At 37.5% G+C, this 20,709-nt stretch overlaps 2 protein-coding genes across 2 annotated transcripts in view; one reads left to right on the top strand and one right to left on the bottom strand.

The window, feature by feature from the left end:
• The window catches only part of AK6 (adenylate kinase 6), a 2,864-nt gene extending 1,933 nt beyond the window's left edge, over positions 1-931 (bottom strand). The window contains exon 1 of the mRNA XM_009886873.1: positions 904-931. Coding sequence (XP_009885175.1) covers positions 904-931 — 28 coding nt within the window. The remainder of the gene's footprint in view (positions 1-903) is intronic.
• Positions 1-16,838, top strand: part of RAD17 (RAD17 homolog (S. pombe)) — a gene marked incomplete at its 5' end in the record, with an annotated part of 19,586 nt that extends 2,748 nt beyond the window's left edge. Inside the window, 15 exons of the mRNA XM_009886872.1 lie at positions 1,324-1,602; positions 2,735-2,818; positions 3,515-3,671; positions 4,133-4,269; positions 5,364-5,416; positions 5,510-5,635; positions 5,722-5,791; positions 6,432-6,543; positions 8,952-9,146; positions 10,320-10,405; positions 10,982-11,128; positions 11,639-11,785; positions 12,567-12,687; positions 13,985-14,042; positions 16,438-16,838. Of these exons, the coding sequence (XP_009885174.1) occupies positions 1,324-1,602; positions 2,735-2,818; positions 3,515-3,671; positions 4,133-4,269; positions 5,364-5,416; positions 5,510-5,635; positions 5,722-5,791; positions 6,432-6,543; positions 8,952-9,146; positions 10,320-10,405; positions 10,982-11,128; positions 11,639-11,785; positions 12,567-12,687; positions 13,985-14,042; positions 16,438-16,705 (2,040 nt within the window). The remainder of the gene's footprint in view (positions 1-1,323; positions 1,603-2,734; positions 2,819-3,514; positions 3,672-4,132; positions 4,270-5,363; positions 5,417-5,509; positions 5,636-5,721; positions 5,792-6,431; positions 6,544-8,951; positions 9,147-10,319; positions 10,406-10,981; positions 11,129-11,638; positions 11,786-12,566; positions 12,688-13,984; positions 14,043-16,437) is intronic.
• Between the last annotated feature and the right edge of the window lie 3,871 nt (positions 16,839-20,709).

Here is a 20,709-nt window from a genome sequence, read left to right on the forward strand (position 1 = left end):
GTGCGGGGGGGGGATAGGGGTGAGGGGTGCACCGAGGCCGAAGGTCTGCCCTGAGGAAGCTTTTCGCAGGGTCCGAGGATAGTCCCGCGGGTCCAATTAGCAGTATTTTTAGACCCGGTAATTACTTCTTGGTCTCTGTGTTGGCAGTTCCTTTTCAATTGCGTGGTTTGGTTTGTTTTCTTTTTTTCTTTTTCTATGTGTAAAGTGTTTATTTTTTTTACTTACTGGTGTACTGTGTAAAAAGGGAACCTCCTCACACAGTGGTATCAGACCCGCTGGTAAATATGCAAATTCAACTAAAAATAGCTTTTGTTAGAATAACGTTAAATGCAAACCATGCAGAGACGAATCCTCTTTCTCAATTGCTAATCCCTCTTACTCTCAGATAATCTCTTGTCACGGTCAGCTGCATTAATTTGTAAGACATGTAAATTGTAGAGTATTCACAGACCTTTGTGGAGATGACGTGTCTATTCTGTTACTCCCGTTTTCACAGAAGTGTGTTTTGACATGTAGCCTGTTAACAGTTCGTATGCTAAAAAGGTTATCGTGCAGTTGTTAGTAGCAGAGAGCATGTGATCACTGGGATATTATTTTGGGATCATAAGTAGGCTGAAAAGTGGCTCTGGAGTGTAAGTTTGTACCCCTGTCCTAGCAGGGTATTTTTCAAACCAAAAATTAAGTATTATAGGTATTAGCAGTTTCATTCCGTGTCACTGTCAGACAGACTTCTGATATGTGTGACTGCATATGATTGCAGATCAGTCCAAGCTTCCTCACACAGCAAGTAAATAATAATACTTGGTTTTGTTGTGCCACCTAAATAATTTTTCTCTGTCACCTATTTCTAAGTTTTAAACAATGGTTGCATTGTAAATGCTAAAAAAAAAAAAAGCCGCATACTGAAACTATGTAGAAGCAATATGAACATGACCTTAATGTAAAAATGGTATAAATAAGCTTATGCTATTTTTTTCATTCTTATCTCTCTTTTAATTTTACTTTTTCAGTTTGAATGTGTGTTTGTAGAATTTTCGACTTGTTTTGATTTGCCAGTTTGCTGCAGAATACTCTTATCACAACGTGTAAGGTGTAGCTTTTTTTTTCATACTGAAGAAACATGTAATGGACGCGTTCGCAAAGCATAAGTGCCTGTGTTTGCTGCTAACTAGTAGTATGCCTTTCAATGTCAATGAAGTTCTTTACAGCTGTGAGATATTCTTACATGCACATGATAAAAATGTTGAATTTTCTAGAGACGACTGTACCCAATTAAGTGGAGGAGAGTGCTACCTTAATAGCAAAACGTTTGTATTTTACCAGGTAACAGATTGGTTGGCGCATTCATTTGATGACTTCTTTGGAAACACAACTATTTCTTCTAGTGCTGTTCCTGTGAAGCCACTAGAAGGCAACTGTAGAAGAAACCGGCAGCAGCAGAAGAAAGACCTGTCTTCTGTCCCAGAAAGTACCAAAACCAAAGTTCTGCCCAGAAAAAGAGCAAAGTCTTCTTCAGTAGATCTGCCTTCCAACAAGTCCAGGCAAAACTGGAGCCAATCTCAAGATGAGCCATGGATAGATAGATACAAACCTGAAACTCAGGTGTGCAAGTTATTTTAAGTGCTAATATAGAGCAACATTATAGTGTAACATGTCGTGCTTCTGTTCATAATCTGTATTGGTCAGTTCTAAGTATATCCTGTTTTATTAGGGCAGTAAAGTACTAGTTGGATTTATTTACTGCGTGTAGTTAAGATTTTAATGAGCTACTTCTCTGTAGGAGATGCATTTTTTTTTCCCCAGGCTTCCTGAGGAGATAAAGCTACTGATGAGATGTTGTTTCCTGTCCATCCACTCCTGAACTTTTGAACCTGTTGTTGAATTTCAGCCAGATCTGACAGCCCCGAGTACTAGGAAAATCCACATCTAAAGAAAGGAGAGAGAACTGAGTTAGTGCACTCATTATGGGAAAGAGAACAGAAATTATCTTGCGTGTTACTGACAGCAGTCAGCTGGTCTGTTAGCATGTTCAGAGTACTTGACTAGTTGCAGTTTGGGCTATCTCTTGCTTGATTGATGCATCTTAGGCATGACTTTGAGTGGGGGGTACTCTCGTACCTTAGGGCTTCAAGGAGAAAGGACTCAAATCTGGAGTAAACCTGTAGTCACTGGTTCTGCTCATGGAACAGCTTTTTCACAGTGTGTTTCAAAGATATCAACGTGTGTGTTAACTGTCTCTTGGATTTGAGCGCTGGTTGTTGTAAGTAAGTTAGTGTAGTACTTGTATTTTATATTTAAATATTTAGTAGCTCATCTCTGGAGAGGAATTGAGTTACAAGGCTAGAAGAAGAGTAAGCTGTGTGAGATTTCCAGAAGTTCCAAAATCCTATGTAGTATTAGTAGAGCCTAAAAACTATGAGCTCCAGCAATAGCTGTAAAGCGTACTCACGCAAACAGGCAAGATTGTAATGTTGTGACTTTAGGAATAATAAATAATTCATTATTTCCAAACTGCAAGCAATGGAAAACTGGTTGGTTGAGGAAGCAGACTGAAATGATTATTCTTAGCTGTTGCCCTTACTTCTACATCGCACAAATATATGTAACTGGAGTATACGTGTATATGTCTATTAGTATTTTAGTCAGCATATATTCTGTTCTTGAATCTTATCATTACAGTCTTAGAAAGCAAGAGGTGTATGTACGCACTTCATATATTTTAATCTTGTTTTAGAATGACCTTGCTGTGCAAAAGAAGAAAATTGAAGAAGTTGAAACGTGGTTAAAAATGCACATATTTCAGAGGCAGCCAAAGCAGGTAATTTTGCTAAAATTAGCAGCTAGGGATATAAAGCCATACAAACAAGCTGGGCTCAATTTTATTTTAATTTCAGAGAAAAACCTTAACTTATTGGTAGTGATTATGTATCTATAGCATTGTAAGAAATCTGTTCAGAACATAGATTAGAGCTTGTACATTTGTTTAGGGGTTATGCTGCTAAGAGGTGGATTCTGGTTTTGATCAGAAATACTATTTTCTAGCATCCAGTTAGTTTGTACTTCTTCAATGTGTGCTTGTAACTGCATTTCATCTCCCACAGATTAAGTATCTTGGAAAATTTCCCATTGCTTTGTCTTGAGGTAATAGGATGTTTTTAACCTCTTGATTGATACGAGGCGTTCTTACACACATGCATAATTTACCAGTCTTACTTAGTGTTTTTCAGACCCGATTCTCCAGTTCAGTATGTATTATGTTGGTAGTGTATATGGTGTGCAGTTAACTAAACAGATACATTAAAAACTGGCATTCAGAGTTCTGGTCTAGCTCTTTCTATTTGAATACTCAACAGGTAAATGAATAACACAAAATAATTAACTCAGTTTTTACTGAGAAAAGAGAATCATTACCTGAGAAACTATAAAAGAAATTCAACCCGTATTCATAGTCAGCCATCTTTCAGTCTTTATTTATCATATTTGGGATGTATTTTGTTTTTTCCCCCTGTAACAGGGTGGCTCTGTCTTACTGCTAACTGGTCCTCCTGGTTGTGGAAAGACCGCAACTATACAAATACTAGCAAGAGATCTTGGTGTTCAGGTGCAAGAATGGACCAATCCAGTATCTTTAGACTTTACGAAAGAAGACTTAAGAAATATGTTTGGCCACGGTAAGTATTTTGTTTTTTTCTTTTAGTTTTTTTTCTTCCAGTTTTGTGATTTTTGTATTCTGTGGTTTTTATTCTTTTGTGTCTGTTACATACAAAGATCCTTAGTGCTTAATAAGGATATTTCTTTTGCTTTTATCTGAAAAGGGATTTAGTTTTTTTTCCAATGTTTACTCCAAAATAATTTGCAATTCAAATTAGTATAGAGAGCTATGTAATAGCCTGCATATCATTTGAGCCAATTAATTAAAAATAGTTAAGTCTGTCTCTGTCATCAATTGAATTCTACCCTGTAAAAATTCTCTTGTATTTGTCATGTGTTTGCCAAAGGGCTTGGCTGCTGGCGTACAGCGGCTACTGTCAGAAAATAGCATGGGTGGGTATTATGGTATATATTGTGGGCATTTATATACTACTTGGTATAGTATATAGAATACATATTTTTAATTACTTTTCTTTTTCAGACTCAAATTTTCATACGTTTCCGAGTCAGGCTCAAGCATCTCTCTTTCAAGATTTTCTATTAAGAGCAAATAAGTATAACAAACTTCAGATGCTTGGGGAGTCCTCAGAAAATGATAAAAAGCTTATTCTAATTGAAGTAAGTGAAAACTTGTGAAATCTTGTTTTGGAAACAATATCTTTTATGATAATACTGACATGGTGGCTAGCTTCAGCTGGTGGATTAGTGTTGCCAGAAGTTAGTCTGCTTTACTGCAGATGAGTTCTTCATTACTTTTTGAGTCTCTACAGCAAGCTAGAATGAAGTTCTACGTGTAGTTAAACTACGTAAGCTAATAGTCAGGCAGAAATTGGAGACTAGTTTGTGTACAGACCTAAGTAATAGAGTATCAAAAAGTAGATCAAAACAATTTTGAAAAGTCATACCCGTGTTTCTGTATGATTAACTTTCTAGAAATATATAGGTGTATAAATAGGAAGATATGTGAGAATTAACACAAGCAGAAGGCATTTGAAATTTAGCATTCCGTGGTCTTAGGTGGGTGGTGTTATTTAGGGCAGAGACGTGAACTCTGAGGGTTTGTAAGCTGTAGTGAGAGGTACAGGAGAAGACTACTTTTACTTATTCAGGAGTGGGTTTCAATAGTATTTTCTTTCTGAACTTTTCATTTTCTCTGATGAAGGAATTTTGTAAGGTACGATAGTCAAGTTGTCTGTAAACTTTCAAGAAAAAAAATAGGTGAAATAAAAATTCTAGCTGAGTAATGTGATGCACTGTAGAATTTGGGAAGAATAGTTTTCTGTGACTTCTCTTCATGAAGTCACTTCCTTGTGTAGGCCCTCTCATATCTCACGTGGTATATCCTGCCCTCTTCCCCAGTGGAGCTGCTATCTTGAGTGTTTATCCTCTGAGTAAAACTCTGTTTAGTAGGCAATGTAGTTATCCAAGGCTGTTTCTTAGGAGACAAAGACAGGAAGAAAATGTTTTGTCTTAAATATTTTTTTTTTCCATAATAAAGAAATACTATGCTGTGTTGGTTTTTTTTCATTTGTTTTGTTTTGTTATTTTTTTCTTCCTGCTTATTTTCACTGCTAGTTGCATTCAAATTTTATTGAAAGCAAGCTTACTAGGAAGAAAAAATATGTACCGTCCTAGTGTGCTGTAACAGTCAGTCTGTGGGAGAGGATATTTACATCTGAGTGTAATGACAGCAGTTTATTTGTTTTGAATAGGACATACCCAATCAATTCTATCGAGACCCTAGCAGTCTACATGAAATTCTCAGGTCAGTTGCAAATAAATTTTTCATTATTAGCTTTAGCCACTTGCAGTAAACTGGAGATTGATTCTTGTTATACTTGCTTATTTTTCAATTTAGGAGATTTGTTCGTACAAGTAGATGTCCCCTTATCTTTATAATCTCAGATAACTTCAGTGGAGACAGCAATCAGAGGTTACTATTCCCAACGGAAATCCTAGAGGAGTTGTGTATATCCAGTATTAGGTAAGATCTTTTATCTCATTAAAACTAGATTGAAGTAAATGAGAAGTCAGAAACTAATGAATCTTTTTTTAAATGAAATTCAACAGTTTCAAGCCTGTTGCACCAACAAATATGATGAAAGTTCTTAATCGAATAGCTGCAACAGAAGCTAGTATGGTAAGTTGTCAAAACTGATAACTTCTGTGCAGTGCTAGGACCAAAAGATTTCAGACTTTTATATCTGAAATATGTTATTTATATTTGTTACTGTTTTTATTTGATCTTTGTTAGCAGAACGCCACAGCCCCCCAAAAACACCACCAATCCCACCCCAACAGAAAACAAGGAACAAACTGGAAAGATGTCTTGTTTTTAAGATTAGTTCCACTTGATCCTTGTTCTAAGTCTTCAAAGTTACTTCTAAAAATTCTTATGCCTATTACAGAAAGTATATATATGAAACAAATAGTAGGAATAGAAGTAGTTTTCATTGTATCTAGCAAGGCCAGAAGAAGTCACAAACCTAAATCCTGTATTGTCCTGAACTGTTGATTACAACCAAGTCTAATACTGAGTGACGCCTTGCAAAGAATTATGTGCATTATTCTCTTTAATATTGGTATATAAAATGTGGCAATGTACTTAAATGGATTAAATGTTTTAAAGTGAGCAGTATTGCAGGGTTTGAGCACATGGTGGGTGCTCATGTAGTCTGCTTATGGTGCACATCAGAGGTGGGTCCCCACCGCCAGAATAATATTCAAGTACTCCTTTTCCTACTTTTTCTTATTGCTTTGAATGTTGCTTTTCCTTGTAGAACAGAGAAAAGACTTTGGCTCTTGATAGAACTTCTCTGGAGTTGCTTTGCAGAGGTTGTTCAGGTGATATAAGAAGTGCAATAAACAGTCTTCAGTTTTCTTCTATGAAAGGTAAATCCTGTGATTTTGTTAACTGAATGACATTTTGACCATTTCTGCTGTAAAGGTATTCTTTTCACAGTTGCAGCACAACTGGATGAGTTGCAATGTGGTGCTCTGGAGCAGGAATAAATGGCAGAAAGTTTGGTGGTTTTTTTTTTGTTTGTTTTTTAAGCTGAAAATGTTCTGTTTCATGACTGTTAAATGTAGTCCTAAAACTGAGTAACATCTGCTATGTATGTGTTGATGTAGTTTAACGATATGCCATCTTCTTGATATCTTTGCTATTGGTGTGTATGTACTGATAAAACTTTTATGATGCAACCTTAATTTGAGAGGGATGTTTTCATTGCTTGATTCTTTATACTACTTCATGTAATAATCTCTACCCTCAAAGCATTTCTGAAATAGCCCATTGACTTTGTATAGAGCATTTCTGTAGCAATTGATTTTGCTTTGAAGTTCCTACGGCTGTTGGTAAATTGAAAAACTGCGAGGTGGCATGGCCTACTGTGATGTTGTTGAGTGTGTTATAGAGTAACTTTGAAGTTCAGTATTTTAGTCTTCAAAGTATTTGGTTGGACAGTGCTCAAATCAGACTTAGTTTGGGATTATTTTGAATGTCCCAACATGAAAAGAAAACAAGAGACTTACTGTAACTTCGTTTATAAGCATTGGAAGTTAATTTTTAAGAAACCAATGGACGCGAGTTACATAATCTGTTGTTTTTAAAAAGCAGTACTCTGGCATGTGTAGTTCATTCTAAGAACCATTAGATGGTGCCAGCTTTTATATTCGACCTAGAAATAAGGAAGTGAAGGGCTGTTTTCTGCAGTATGTCATAAAGCTAGCAATCATCTTGTTGCTTTTACTCATTTTTCTCTCCCATCTACCTTGCAAATGGAAATTGTGCTCATGGAATACAGAACTGAATGTTGTTTCTAGCCCTTGTTGTGAGAGGGAGTGTTGTAGTTTGAGTTTTAGAGTATATTGAAATTAACTTAGCTGTGTTTGTTAAATTACCTTAGGGAGAGAGTCAAGTTTCTAGGTTTAACTTGGAAACATGAAAGCTAAATTCTTCCGATGTTGTCTTCTAGTATACTAAGTTTGTATTGTTCTGTGCTAATCAGAAAAATATAAAATTATTTTCAGTAAAACTATAGTAAATAGTAAAACTATAGTAAATAGTATAGTAAAACTATTTTGATGATAATGCCATTAAGTTAATAAATAGTAGGTTGGGGATACCTCAGAATAGTTTGCGGTCGCTTACTGCTGGATGCTAAGTAGCTTCTACAGACTAGAAAATCTAAATAGTCTTAAAATGGCTGCTTTGTGTAACTTTTAATTGGTTACCTTGGAAATGTGAAAACGTGACAGTTACAAAGAGAACTTGGGAGAAAACAAAGGCATATGGCTCGAAAGCCTCTGCACATGACATCACAAAATCATGTACTCATCAGAACATACAGAACAGTCTTTTTTCACATTTTCTCTTAACAGATCGAGAAGAGTTGCCTTCATGTTGAATAGAATTTTTTTAGTTGTTCAGGTATTTCAGTTAGGAAACTGATTGGCAGCCAGTGATATTTTGTAAATTTTGGAGAGATCTCACCTCCTTGTTGATCTCCTGAGAATGCATTTTTAGTTTTATATATATATATATATATATATATCTCTATAAAAATAAAATTTCTTTCTTAACTCGTGTATGTGTGTAAATGCAAGTGATACATTTGCTTTGGTAGTATTAGTGGGTAAAATGGATCCATGGCAATTGTGGGAGAAAAGAAAGGTAAATACTTAAATGATAAGTTCTCTTAGTTTGATAAGGAACATTAACCTGCCACTAAATCAAATTGTGGGTGAAAATTTTTGAGTTTTAAATTACAATAGAAGAAGGGGTTTATTCCTTGGGGCTCAAAACATTGTGGAATTTAGTAGGCTGTTGGAAGAATCACCTAAGTGAAAGGGTTTTTTTGCTGCCTTATATTTCAGTGAGGGTATTATACAAATAATGCAAGTAGAAGATAAATTAATAAGTGAACAGAGTGTAACTGAAATGTAATTTACCTATATTTGCACTTGTACTTTATACAGAAGAAATTTTTAAGAAAGGCAAGTTGGGGATGCATCGGAACTAGAATGAATTAAAGAAATGTATTTATTGTTCAGAAAAAGTACTTGTCCTAGCTGTGGCATAAGCGACAGAAGTGGAATGAAGCATGCTAGTTTAGGTGAATGGGTTGTCTTCCTAATAAATGAGTTTTCTCTTAGTCACTCTATTTGTATAACCTTTTCTGTTTGGCGGGTTTTTTTATTATTATTTGTTTGTTTAGAACATTAGCAGTAGCAATATAATAGAAACTTCTTTGGATTCATGTACTTTATCCTGATTGTATTTTTGCTTTTATTGGTAGACTGCTCATTGGAGAAAGAGTTTTGGTCAAGGAAGAAGAGAAGCACCACACTAAAATGTGAAGCAGCAGCAATATCTAAAGTAAGAAAGAAAAGTAAATCTGATACTTCAGAAGACCAGGAGATACAAGCTATTGGTGGCAAAGATGCTTCCATCTTTCTTTTCCATGCTCTGGGGAAAATAATTTACTGCAAAAGTAAGAAAGCTTTGACTTATTCTTCCTTTAAATGGGCAAAGCGTGTCAGCTGCTAATAAGTAGATTTGCTAAAGCAAGGCTTAGGGTGAGCTCTAAATTGCATGTTTGGTCATTAATAGCAGTAATAAAAGAACAGTAATAAAAGTTTGTGGTAACTGAGATTGCAGCTGTCTGTATCTATTGGGTACATAAACGTTTCATTAAGATGTACTACCTGTATGTAATGTAATTACGTAACTCAAGTTGCATTAGGTCCACATGCTGTCATGCACACAAAGCTAGATAGATAGCCACCACATTTGTTGTATTGTGCAAAAGCAAATTTTGCTTTTGTGCAGAATTATACGTTGTTGTGTGGTTATGTTCTGTACTTGTCTGTATTCCTAAAGGTTACAGAACATCCCTGCACCTTCATAGGTGCTGCCTCCCTTATTTGTGTGTATGGGTTTGACTCCTGCGGTCTTTTCCTCCCTGCTGTTTATCTGAATCCTTTGTTTCTCTTTAACAGACATATGTCCTCTCTCCTTTCTGAACTGAAAACCTCTTCTACTTGTCATACCCTGTCTTCCTTTCCACGTCTGCAAAATACTTTCCACCTTACTACTTACGAGTGAAAGTTCTACTTCTTATACACTCCCTATGTGTGGTTGCAGTACTGTCTTTTTAACATTTAAAAACTATAATTCATAAGCATTTGGCATTCACTAAACTAGTACTATCTGCACTCAGCTAAATCAGGATCCATAATGCAATTGGCTGTCCACATTTCAGGAATAATTAACAATATTAGTTCCAAAATCAATTGAGGAGAAATAGTGAGATGAGGGAATATGAAAACAATAAAATTACATTTGTTATATGAAGTGTAATTAATTAATTATGTGTTGTTGACTGTATAATTAAGTACTTATGCCTGCATCAAGAGCTTTCTGGGAACTGAAAATGGTGTAATCTAGTTGCTGGTAGAGTTGACAGTTGCTAAAAATTATGCTCAATATATGTGAAAACTACTGTTCATGCAGTTACACATCTCTGTTCTTTGTCTAATTTTTATTCTAATTTTTAATATCTAATCTGAAATGTGCGTCTCTTTCTTCTGGCTTTATTGATTATGTGCAGAGATGTAACAACATTTCTGATACTAAAGACTAAAGATTGTAAAATCCTTTCTAGGAGAAGCAGTGTCAGAATCAGAAATTCCTCAGCTGCCTTCTCACTTATCAGAATACCGTCGAGACACCTTGCTTATTCAGCCTGAGGTACGTCTGCAATAACTACTCGATTCCAGTTTGGTTTGAAAAAACCAAAACAAACTCTTAAGTGATTGATGCAAATTCTCAAGCACAGTGGTTTTGTCACCAATCTTAATATATGTGTACTCAATCTGTCTAAGTTCTAGAATAATTAATCTGGAAGGCACCTCTGGAGGCTAACTTCAAAGGTCGACTAGGTTCCCAGGCTCTTGATCTGTCGAGTTTTGAGTACCTCCAGGGATAGAGATTCTCTCACCTCACTGATGGAATTGTGTTGGAAGGGTGGACTTTCCCTTGCTGCAGCCTGTCATTGTTACCTCTCATCCTTTCACTGTGTGTTGCCAAGAGGAGTCCGAGTTCAGCTTTCTGTTACCACCCATTAATAGAGCTGAAGACAGCAATGGCTTCTGCCCCTCTATCCCCACCGTTAGCCTTCTCTGGGAGCAAACCAACCTCCCTTTTGTAATAAGCACCACTTCATAGATCATGTGTGCCGGCTGCCATTTAACTGTATCATAACTTTTATAGGATGTTTTTCCTTACATGCAATTTAAAACTTGAACTTTTTTTTTGTCCTAATAGGGTATTGTGGAAAAATCACATATGTCTGGAAGCATATTTAATTTATACCTTCACCAGAACTATGTAGACTTTTTTTCTGATATAGATGATGTGGTGAGAGCCAGTGAATATTTGAGCACCGCTGATGTCCTTTGTAGTAATTGGAGTGTAAGTGTCATCTTTTTATACACACATACTTTTTTTTTTTTTAATACTATGACATTCAGCTTCTAAATTTTTGTCTAAGTGTTTATGAATGGTAGAAAGAAATTTTCTTGCACTTCAATAAGAATTAAGGTATATCACTTCAAACTTACCGTATAGGTGACAATGAATTGTTAATGAATGCTAAAGTATATTAGCTATAAAAAAGACGCAGGTCCAACGTTTTGACCAGCTTCTGTCAGTATTTTGTTACAGTGTTTGTAAAATATTCTACAAAATACTTTTAAGTAGAACAGATTTATGCTAAAAACGTGTTGGCATTTGTATACCTTTTCCCTGAAGTAATTGAGGTAGCTTTTTCATTCAGCTGCTTTGAGTAAAAGTTTCACAGTAATCTGAACATATTCTGGGCATGTCATGTCATGTCACTGCCATTACAGAGTGTGTTTTAGTTCAAATGAGACATGCTGTGCGGAGACCTTGAGTTCACATAATGCCCGATTTCTCTCTTAGACACGGCTTGTGATGGAAGAATACAGTGCATCTGTGGCTACCCGAGGGGTGATACATTCAAATACATCCAGAGCCTTTGCCCACCACCAAGGAGGGATGGGGTTCCGGCCGTTACATAAACCACAGTGGTTCTTTATCAATAAAAAGGTAAATGCTTGATTTTTTTTTTTTTTTTGTAAGATATGAGCATTAAGTAGTATAGATGAGATCTGCTTACACTGCTAAACTTGTAAAATATCCTATTTTGATATAAGCTACTTCTAAAAAGCACTCACTTGAAGAGTTATGTTTGTATTATTCTTTTAATGGAAAAATAAATTGGAGGCCTCTGACAAAGTCTGATTCCTGTGTCCAAGTTGGCATCCTGCTGGGAGAGTCTTAATCCTAAGTTAATGGAAACACAATTAGTGTTGAAATACTATAAAGTATTCCTAAAAGTAAGTCTAAGGTTTTGCGCAGTCTAAATCACATTGAACTGTTGTGTAAGTTTAACAAATCACTGCTGTTATGTTTTATTTGTTTATCGGAAATACCTTGTTCATGACATACTACAGCTTTTGGCAATTTTTTACATTTGAACTAACGCTTCTCCTGCTGTATCTGGCAAAAATACTGGCCTGGATGGGTGGGAAATTCTATAATCAAGAGATAAATGTTTTCTGGAAATTTAAATGCCCAGCAAAAGACAGAAATGAAGGAATTTACCATCTTTATGATCGGTATATGCTAACTCTAACTGCTTATCTTTTTTTTTCTTTTTTTTTTTTTTCTGGTCTCATTTTTCGGTAGCTTGTGTGTAGTCATCCAGCAGGCAAGAGCAAAGTCTGTCTTTCATGGTACAGAGTATCTATGTTAATAATGATTTACCAGGTTTTATTTACTTGTGTTTCTTCTCCCCCTCCACCCACCCCCCTGCCAACTCTTACAGTATCAAGAAAATTGCCTTGCTGCAAAATCTCTCTTTTCAAGCTTCTGTTTACCACCTGAGTGTCTTCAGACAGAACTATTGCCTTACCTTGCGATGTTAGCAAATCCAATGAGAAACCAAGGTAAGATGGGTGTAACTCTTGATCTTGGGCCGTTTTTTGTAATTAAAGCATACTGAAAAACTTTGTAACCCAAAATGTCAATAATTTCTGTGGTTTTGCCTCAGTAAAAAACATACGGCAAATGCATATAGCTGATGCCCAAAAATGCTTTTAGAAAAATAGACAAAATTAAAGCTGTCCTGTTAGGTTTGAAACAACATCAAGAACATTTTTATAAGTCATGTAACTGAAACAATTAAAATAAGTACCTCTCTTGGCATAAGTGAGGTGTGTGATGCTTTATAAATGTTTAAGATGGGGTCATCATGTTGGAGTATTTGAAATAATTTTTCCTTTTTTTTTTACTGCATGGATTTCTGGTATCTGTGTACTCTTGAATTTGATCATGTTGCCCTCTCACTCTGTCCCTTAAGGTCCTTGCACAGTTTTTCTGTCTGCCTACATCCTTACTTCCCTGCCTAACTGGGTGGCATCGTCAAACTTGCTCATCTCACCCTTCACCCCCTGTTTTCACAGGGTTACGTTTAAGAATGTATTGGATAGCCCAGGTCCTAGTGCAGATCTCTGCAGAGCTGTATCGGCAACTTTTTTCCATTGCAAGAGTTAACTGTTACCTCATACCTCTCTCCCCACTCCCCACTTCCTATTTATTAGTTATCAACCTTTACTAATTAAGTTGTTCTCTAAGGCTTAGGGCTTCTTTTAAATCTACTAGAGGATTTGGTGAGAAGACTTTTGGAAACCTAGTAGGCAATATTAACTAGATATTCATTGCTTACTGATCCCGTTCCAGTAACATCAACAGACTTAAAAGGCTTTAAAAAAACTTTCCTAGATAAAGTAAACAGAATTTTAAAAAAGTGTAATGTGAGGTAATCCAATAGCAGACAGTTCATGTGGAAAAATTTACTTTGTATGATACATAATCCAAAAATTAGTGTTTAGACAGCTGGGTCTCTTATGCTATGTTAATTACTTCTAAGAAGGGGCTTCATGTCTTATCTAAGGCCTTATGAATTCATTTTATTGGCTATGGAATAATAATCTCGCATCATAAATACACAGTTGATGTCAGGGATTTTTTTTTATGTGTAGGCAATCCGTAAATATGGTAATGTGGTAAACGGTTTGAAAATAATAAACACTTATATGCATGTGCAGTGGTTTTGTATCTAAAATACTGCAAATATATACAGGAATATTTCACTAAACTTATTAATTACTTATTTTCCAGTATGTTTAATTTTATGTGTGCTATGGTCTACCCAATATGATACTGGTGGTTCTTTTTTCTCAGCTCAAATTGCTTTTATCCAAGACATTGGGAGGCTACCGCTGAAAAGACATTTTGGGAGGTAAAGTTGACTTCTGTCTTTTTTCAAAGAAACTAAGACTTCCTTTCTTTCTTTCTTAATATATTGAGGAAAAGAACCCTTTCATAGAGAAGCATCTTCAGTGTACATCTGTGACGTGACATTTTCCCTCACTTGCAGAACAACAATTGTATATTTTTCCTGTTAAAACTTTTTCCAGTTCAAAGCTATTTATCATTGCAGTGTTAGTACCAACATTTTTACTATAGTCTTGCTTTTTATCCTTGTTTAGCTTTCTTTTCCATTGTGTCAAATATTAGCTCTGTCCTAGGCATACCTATGTTTCCCCAGTGCATGATCTGAATAAAATATTTTTTTACAATCAAAAAACATTTATGTGAGAATAAAACTGAATTGATGCAAAGAGTTTAGTGTGCTTTGCCTGTTGTTTATCATGACATAAAACATTAATCTCGACGTTTGATAGAGCATTCTGTGTTCTTGTGCATGTTAGAGGTGTAAGAATAATTCCCCATTGTACTTTCTTTCTTATTTCCTTTGAGGCAGTTGTATATATCTATGAAACTACAAAATATTTTAATGAGTTTTTCCTCTGAAATTAGATAGCCGCAGTGATTTTTGTTTTGTGGAATTTCTGCCTGTTGGACTACTTTGAGTAAATCTTTGTTTAGATTGCATTTTTAAAAAATAAAACTATAGGTACTGAAGTCCCTCTGTCTTAGATGTTAAATACTGAAAAAATACTTTTTATTTCAACTGCAAGACTGTGGTGCTCTTCTTAGAGATTGTGTAGTGCTCATGGGGTGACATGGAGTGACGTTATATTGTGGCTCTAGTGAGCCTTCTGAATCAGGGGCATCATTTATACTAGTAGAGCCTCAGTTACTTTTCTGTAACTTTTGATATCTCTGAAATTTAGAAAGAGTTTTAATTGTGATGATCTGTTTCTCATTAAGGACTGAGATCACAGTTAACTGGAATGAGACTAACTCTTTCATCTCTTAACCAGGAGAGAGAGTTTGTTAGGGCATCTGGCAAAGCATCTCATATTTATCACTGTGTTATTGCTGTCCGAGTTATGAGATACTAGCCTGTAAGGTAAAGGCTGTATTAGCCAAGAACCACCCTGTTCCCCAATAGTCGTATTAAAAGCCATTTTGATTGCTCATCGGCAAGAGTGTCCCTGATGGGTGTATTTCTTTGCAATCTCCCTTGTCTAAGCCAAAATGTTTGTAACTTTACAAATTAATTGTAGACTGCCTTATGCCATTAATTTTGCCTGCAGCATACTTTTAAATATTGATAAACATTTTGTATCTGCGTTAAAAGTTGGGTGTGTGTCATTTAGAGTTTTATCTGAGGAGTGACTTTCTCCTGAAAATACAATAGTCCTTTTTCATTTGTTCACTATTTTGGAAAGGAACTGTAGAGAAATGCAGGTGTTTTATTAACCATTTGCTTTCTTCAGGAATGCTAATAGAAAATAATTTATTTTGTGTTGTTAAGGAGTTTTTAAAATAACTTACATGCAGCTGTTTCAATGGAAATAAGAATATTTTCCGTTATATTTATTAACAGAATGGGAATGGTACTGGAGTAAGAAAACTGGCATTGAGGAGAGTGCATGATATTTGATCAGCTGGAATTAGTGTCAGGATGAGTTTTTGTCAGTAATTGTTTAAGTTTTTTTTATTATTCCCATGTAAAGTGGGAAGAACAATAAAGGAACTTTGGTAACTTCCCGACATAGTGATGCTAGAAAGATTGAGAAGTCCTAATAGTAAACGAAATTTAAAAATACTACCTTGCCACTTCTTTTATTTTTTAAAAAAAATTTGCCTCTTTCAAGTTAAAATGCTTCCTGTCCTAAAGCATTTCAGTTTTACTTGGAAAGAATCTAATGTACCACAGGCTGTTGTCAGTAAGTTAGTTGTTAGCAGTTCACGTGCGTGCGGAAAGCTCAGCAAAACCACTGTCAGCGTAAGGAAGAAACTTCAGGCAACAATGGGTGTTAGGGAGTGACAGAGCACAAACATCATCTGGTGTTTTGCTGTTGATGTGGTTTGAGGCTATGTAGCGTGGCTCTTCCTGCAAGAGGAACTCCTGTGTCCTCTGCAGGCTGTCACGTAAGCTGTACCGTGTTGATTTCGGGACACAGGTATCTGTACCTGGAAGATACAGAGCTGTAAAAACATAATACTGAAGGTAGCGCTGTAAATACAGGATGCGTATAGCTTGAATTATCTGTGACTGATGGATGGTATTACTGCCAGAAAATGTGAAAGGTGTTAAGCACCAGTGAAGAAGCGTGACCCGTGTGGTACATGGAGAGTCGTTCCTATTGCAGCTTCTTTGTGAGAGAGCAGATGTTGGGGTTTTTTTGTGGTAACTTACTGTTGCAATGGCAATTTTACAGGTTAAAGCTTGAAACACTTACTGACAAAGATCCTGGGATACCAGACTTATTTGCTAGCTCTGAGGGGGACTGTGCTGACCTGCGTGGTATGGAGACGGCTGCACAGATGGAGAAAACCAGAATGAACGAGAATGAATCGGATGGATTTCTGCTCTCCTCGAGCCAAGGTAGTGGAAGTGAACTACCTTGCAGTCAGCCTCAGCCTGTTGCAGCTCAAGCAATCATGGAGGAAGACGAATTAAAAATAGAGGAATATGATAGTGACTGAGTACAACAAAATACCAACCACTGCCTTGCCTGAATAGATTAATACGCTACAAAGGCCCTTGCTGAAGACAGCACAAACGTGCTGGCTTAGCTGCTTGGGTGGGCTAGGAGGCCACGTGTGAACACACTGTGTCAGCATCGAGACAACTCTCCTCCGCTGCGTCTTAGTTTGGCAGGGTCAGACCTGAGCTGAATACTAAATTGCAAGCTATTCCCTGCCTCTCCTGAGCCATGAAATGATCTATATTGATGAAATGAGAGTAATAAATGGTGACTGAAATTAGTTTGGAAGAGACTGTAGCTAGGCAGTGTCACTCTTAAGTTATTTTTATTTTTTAGACATTTTAATTTACTTTGCAATTGTATAGTGTGTTTCCTGAGTAAACATTTGATAAGTTGTCAGCATTTGAAGGTTTTACTGGAATTTATACCTTCAAAAAAATTGCTGTTTGGAAGCATGGCCCTTATGAAAGGAGAGACTGAAGTGTATATGTAAAAAGTTTGATATCCTATACTGATGATGTAAATAAAACTACTGTGTTACTACTGTTTTGTACTCTTCCACAGATTTTTATGTGTTTGTAAGTTGAACATATGTTGTACAACAGACTATTTTGGATTCCTTTTTGAAAGATATTTTCGTAATTTATGGAGGGGAAAATACAACAATTGAGCATGTCTTTCTTATCCTTTGTATTCGTAGGAATTTCATGCTGTATTGTGCAGTTTTTCTCCTTAAATTGGAGTGAGCAGGGGGAAAGAATAATCCTGTGTTTGGTAACCGACACAGGAGAAGTGTGTTGTATGGTTGTCTGAATAGACTGTTTAATACATCAGCATTTCTGTTACTGGGATTGGTCCGTGCAAATCAATCTAGTATGTTGCTGTGGTTAGTGATACCACAGAAATAAGAAAAAAAAACCTCAAACAAACAACTCTGAATGCGTAATGTATGTCTGCATTTCTGTATCGCTTACATGCAGAGTTTAGTAGAAGAAATTGCGCGTTTTTCTGCCATAACCTTGGAATTAATGCTGCTATTAAAAAGTCCACTTTTCTTTTCTCTCAAGGGACAGGTGTAGTCTTTCCATCTACAGCTATTGCTTAATTTTGCAGAGGGAAATTTCTCCCTTAAGTCTTAAATTCTGGTACAGCTTTACTAATTACAGCAAAGTCAAAACGTTTTTGGCTGTTGATGCCCCTTAACACCTTAGGTGGTAGCTCACTTCTCATGGGCCTCATGCAGTTGTGTATCACTGAAATGCCGTCTGACCCCTCCTGTGCTCGTGGGGCCATCTTCCAGTGCAAATGAGAGTAAGCCATGAAATCCTGACTTTTACTTTCCAAGCGAAACTCCAGGCTACTTCTTTATATCTTCAGCATTCCTTACAGTAGTATCACATAATAACAGTAACAACAGAGTTACTCTCGCATCGAATACTTTGCATTCCTGTTGCCCTTGCCCTTACTGGGGCAGTATTCAATACTCGCCTGGTTAATTATAAATTGCAGTAGTAGACTTACCACTATCAACTACAGTGTTCATAGTAATTTGTGTAAACCCTCTTTCACATGAAAACAGCACTAAAACCAAAATACACATTATTCTCTAATGCTTGTGCTTGATTGTCTATGCTCTTTCGTCTGAATTGCCATGACATATAAAGCATGTGGACAGGATGGAAGCCCCAAATCAGTGAAGTGCTAATGGGCACCCTATTAAAGCCAATGCCAAATTAAGATTAAATCAATCCCCAGGTAAACCAAAGGGAAGTGCTGACAGCTGTTAAGCTTGTGTAGCTGCAAGCGGAAACAAGAATGTCAGTTCTACAGCCCACCCTCCTACCTATTGAGGGAAGAGCAATGTTACTTTAATTACCTTTGGTTGTGTTGGCCTTCTCAGGCTTCCCCTCCTCTGAGGAACAGTTGTTTAGAGAACATTTTCCACCTTGTCTAACAGCAAAGTTCTCCAGAAGTGAACTGAAAAATTCTGCAAACTGTGGGCCTGAACAGGAAAGTTCTTTCTTGTCAGCAGATACCACTGTTTCACCTCGGAGTTGTGTGGGACATTCAAGAGGAATCACCTCTTGATCTTGATCCAGTTTTCATGAGCCCCTCTTCTGACCCTGCCAGCAAAACCCCTTGCTGACACCAGTTGCCTGACATCCTCGTCTTGGTACAGGCTCAATTTCAAATGGATGCCAGAGACGAGTCAGGCCGGTGCGATGCACTCCTCCATCTGCAAAAGGACATGCATTGGGTGTTTTGTGTAAATGCAGCCTGGTTCGGGTTGCACGGTCACATCTTAGTGATCCTCTTACTGAAATGCAGTGAATTGGAGTTGGGCCCAGTATGTGTTTACACTGAAGAGGTCTTAAACACAAACATGTACGAACATTTCTCCCTTCATAAACAAATGTACAGGGAACTCTCTGCCCGTGTATTAGGAAGAGAGCTTGTGAAAACACTGGCAGTATCAGGATACTAGAAAAACTGCTAAAAACTACAATAAAAAAATTCTCAGTACTTTGACAAAGTTTTCAAGAGTTGTGGTGAGAAGTTACCAGATAGTGAGAACTGATTTCTGTTCTGTCCTTCATTAGCTCCTTTGGGGTTATTAAAATTAAAATCATGCCAATTAGGCAAATAACTCCACCTGTTTTTTTTGTTGATGTTTTGGTTTCTTTTGCATCTGGAGATAGCACTAGCAGTGAATATGGGTGTGCAGAGGATCTCATGATGAGATCCAGGACTCAGCTTTGACCACTGTGTCCCGGCAGCAGCTACCCGGGCACCCACCCAGGAGCACGCACCAATGGCAGACCTGGCGCGGAGTTACAGGCCATCAGCCCTCGACTTTTTGCTATGGACTTTGTGCTCTTCTCTGTACCTTGGCTGCATCCAAATGCTGTTGGGAAGATGAGGTATTTTCTGTCCCGTTTTACAATCAGCAAGAGACCGTCAACAAGCTTAAAGACACAGTTAGATACAGGCCACTGCTATAATCAGAGGAGCTGTGACAAAACTGGACTTGGTCAAAGAATTTGACACTGTCTCACACCACAACCTCGTCTCTACATTTAAGAGACAGGGATTTGACGGACAGACAACTCAGTGGATAACGAATTAGCTGGATGGTTGCACTCACAGATTTGCGGTCAGCGGCTAGATGTCCAAATGGAGACCAGTGACAAGGGGCGTTCCTCAGGGGTCGGTACTGGGACCAGTGCTGCTTAACATCTTTGTTGATGACATGGACAGTGGGAATGACTGCACACCCAGCGAGTTTGACGATGACACCAATCTAAGCTGTGCAATCAACAAGCTGGAGGGGCGGTATGCCATCCAGAGGGACCTGGACAGGCTTGGGAGGTGGGCCCATGCCAACCTCATGAAGTTCAACCAGTCCAACTACATGGTGTTGCATGTGGGTTGGGGCAATCCAAGCACAAATACAGGCTGCACTGAGAAGGGATTGAGACCAGCACTGAAGAGAAGGATTTGGGGTGCTGACTGATGAGAAGCTCAACATGAGCTGGCAAAGTGCGCTGGCAGCCCAGAAAGCCAACCATGTCCTCAGCTGCATCAAAAGAAATGTGGGCAAAAGGTCAAGGAAGCTGATTGTGCCGCTCTAGTCCTCTATCATGAAACCACACCTGGAGTACCGCATCCAGCTCTGGGGGGATCCCAACATTAGAAGGACATGAACCAGTTGGAGCCAGTCCAGAGGAGGGACGTGAGGATGATCAGAAGGCTGGAGCACCCGTTCTGTGAAGATGGGAGAGGCTGAGAGAAATGGGATTGTTCAGCCTGGAGAAGAGAAGGCTCCGGCAAGACCGTATAGCACTTTTTAATACTAAAAGGGGGCCTACAAGAAAGAGAGGGAGGGACTCTTGGTCAGGGAGTGTAGTGATAGGACAATGGGTCACAGTTTTGAAATGAAAGCAGGTAGATTTAGAGCAGAAATTAGGAAGAAAATCTTTATCCTGAGGGTGGTGAAACACT

This window comes from Charadrius vociferus, unplaced genomic scaffold, assembly GCF_000708025.1.
Source record: "Charadrius vociferus isolate BGI_N301 unplaced genomic scaffold, ASM70802v2 scaffold244, whole genome shotgun sequence".
Classification (NCBI taxonomy): domain Eukaryota; kingdom Metazoa; phylum Chordata; class Aves; order Charadriiformes; family Charadriidae; genus Charadrius; species Charadrius vociferus.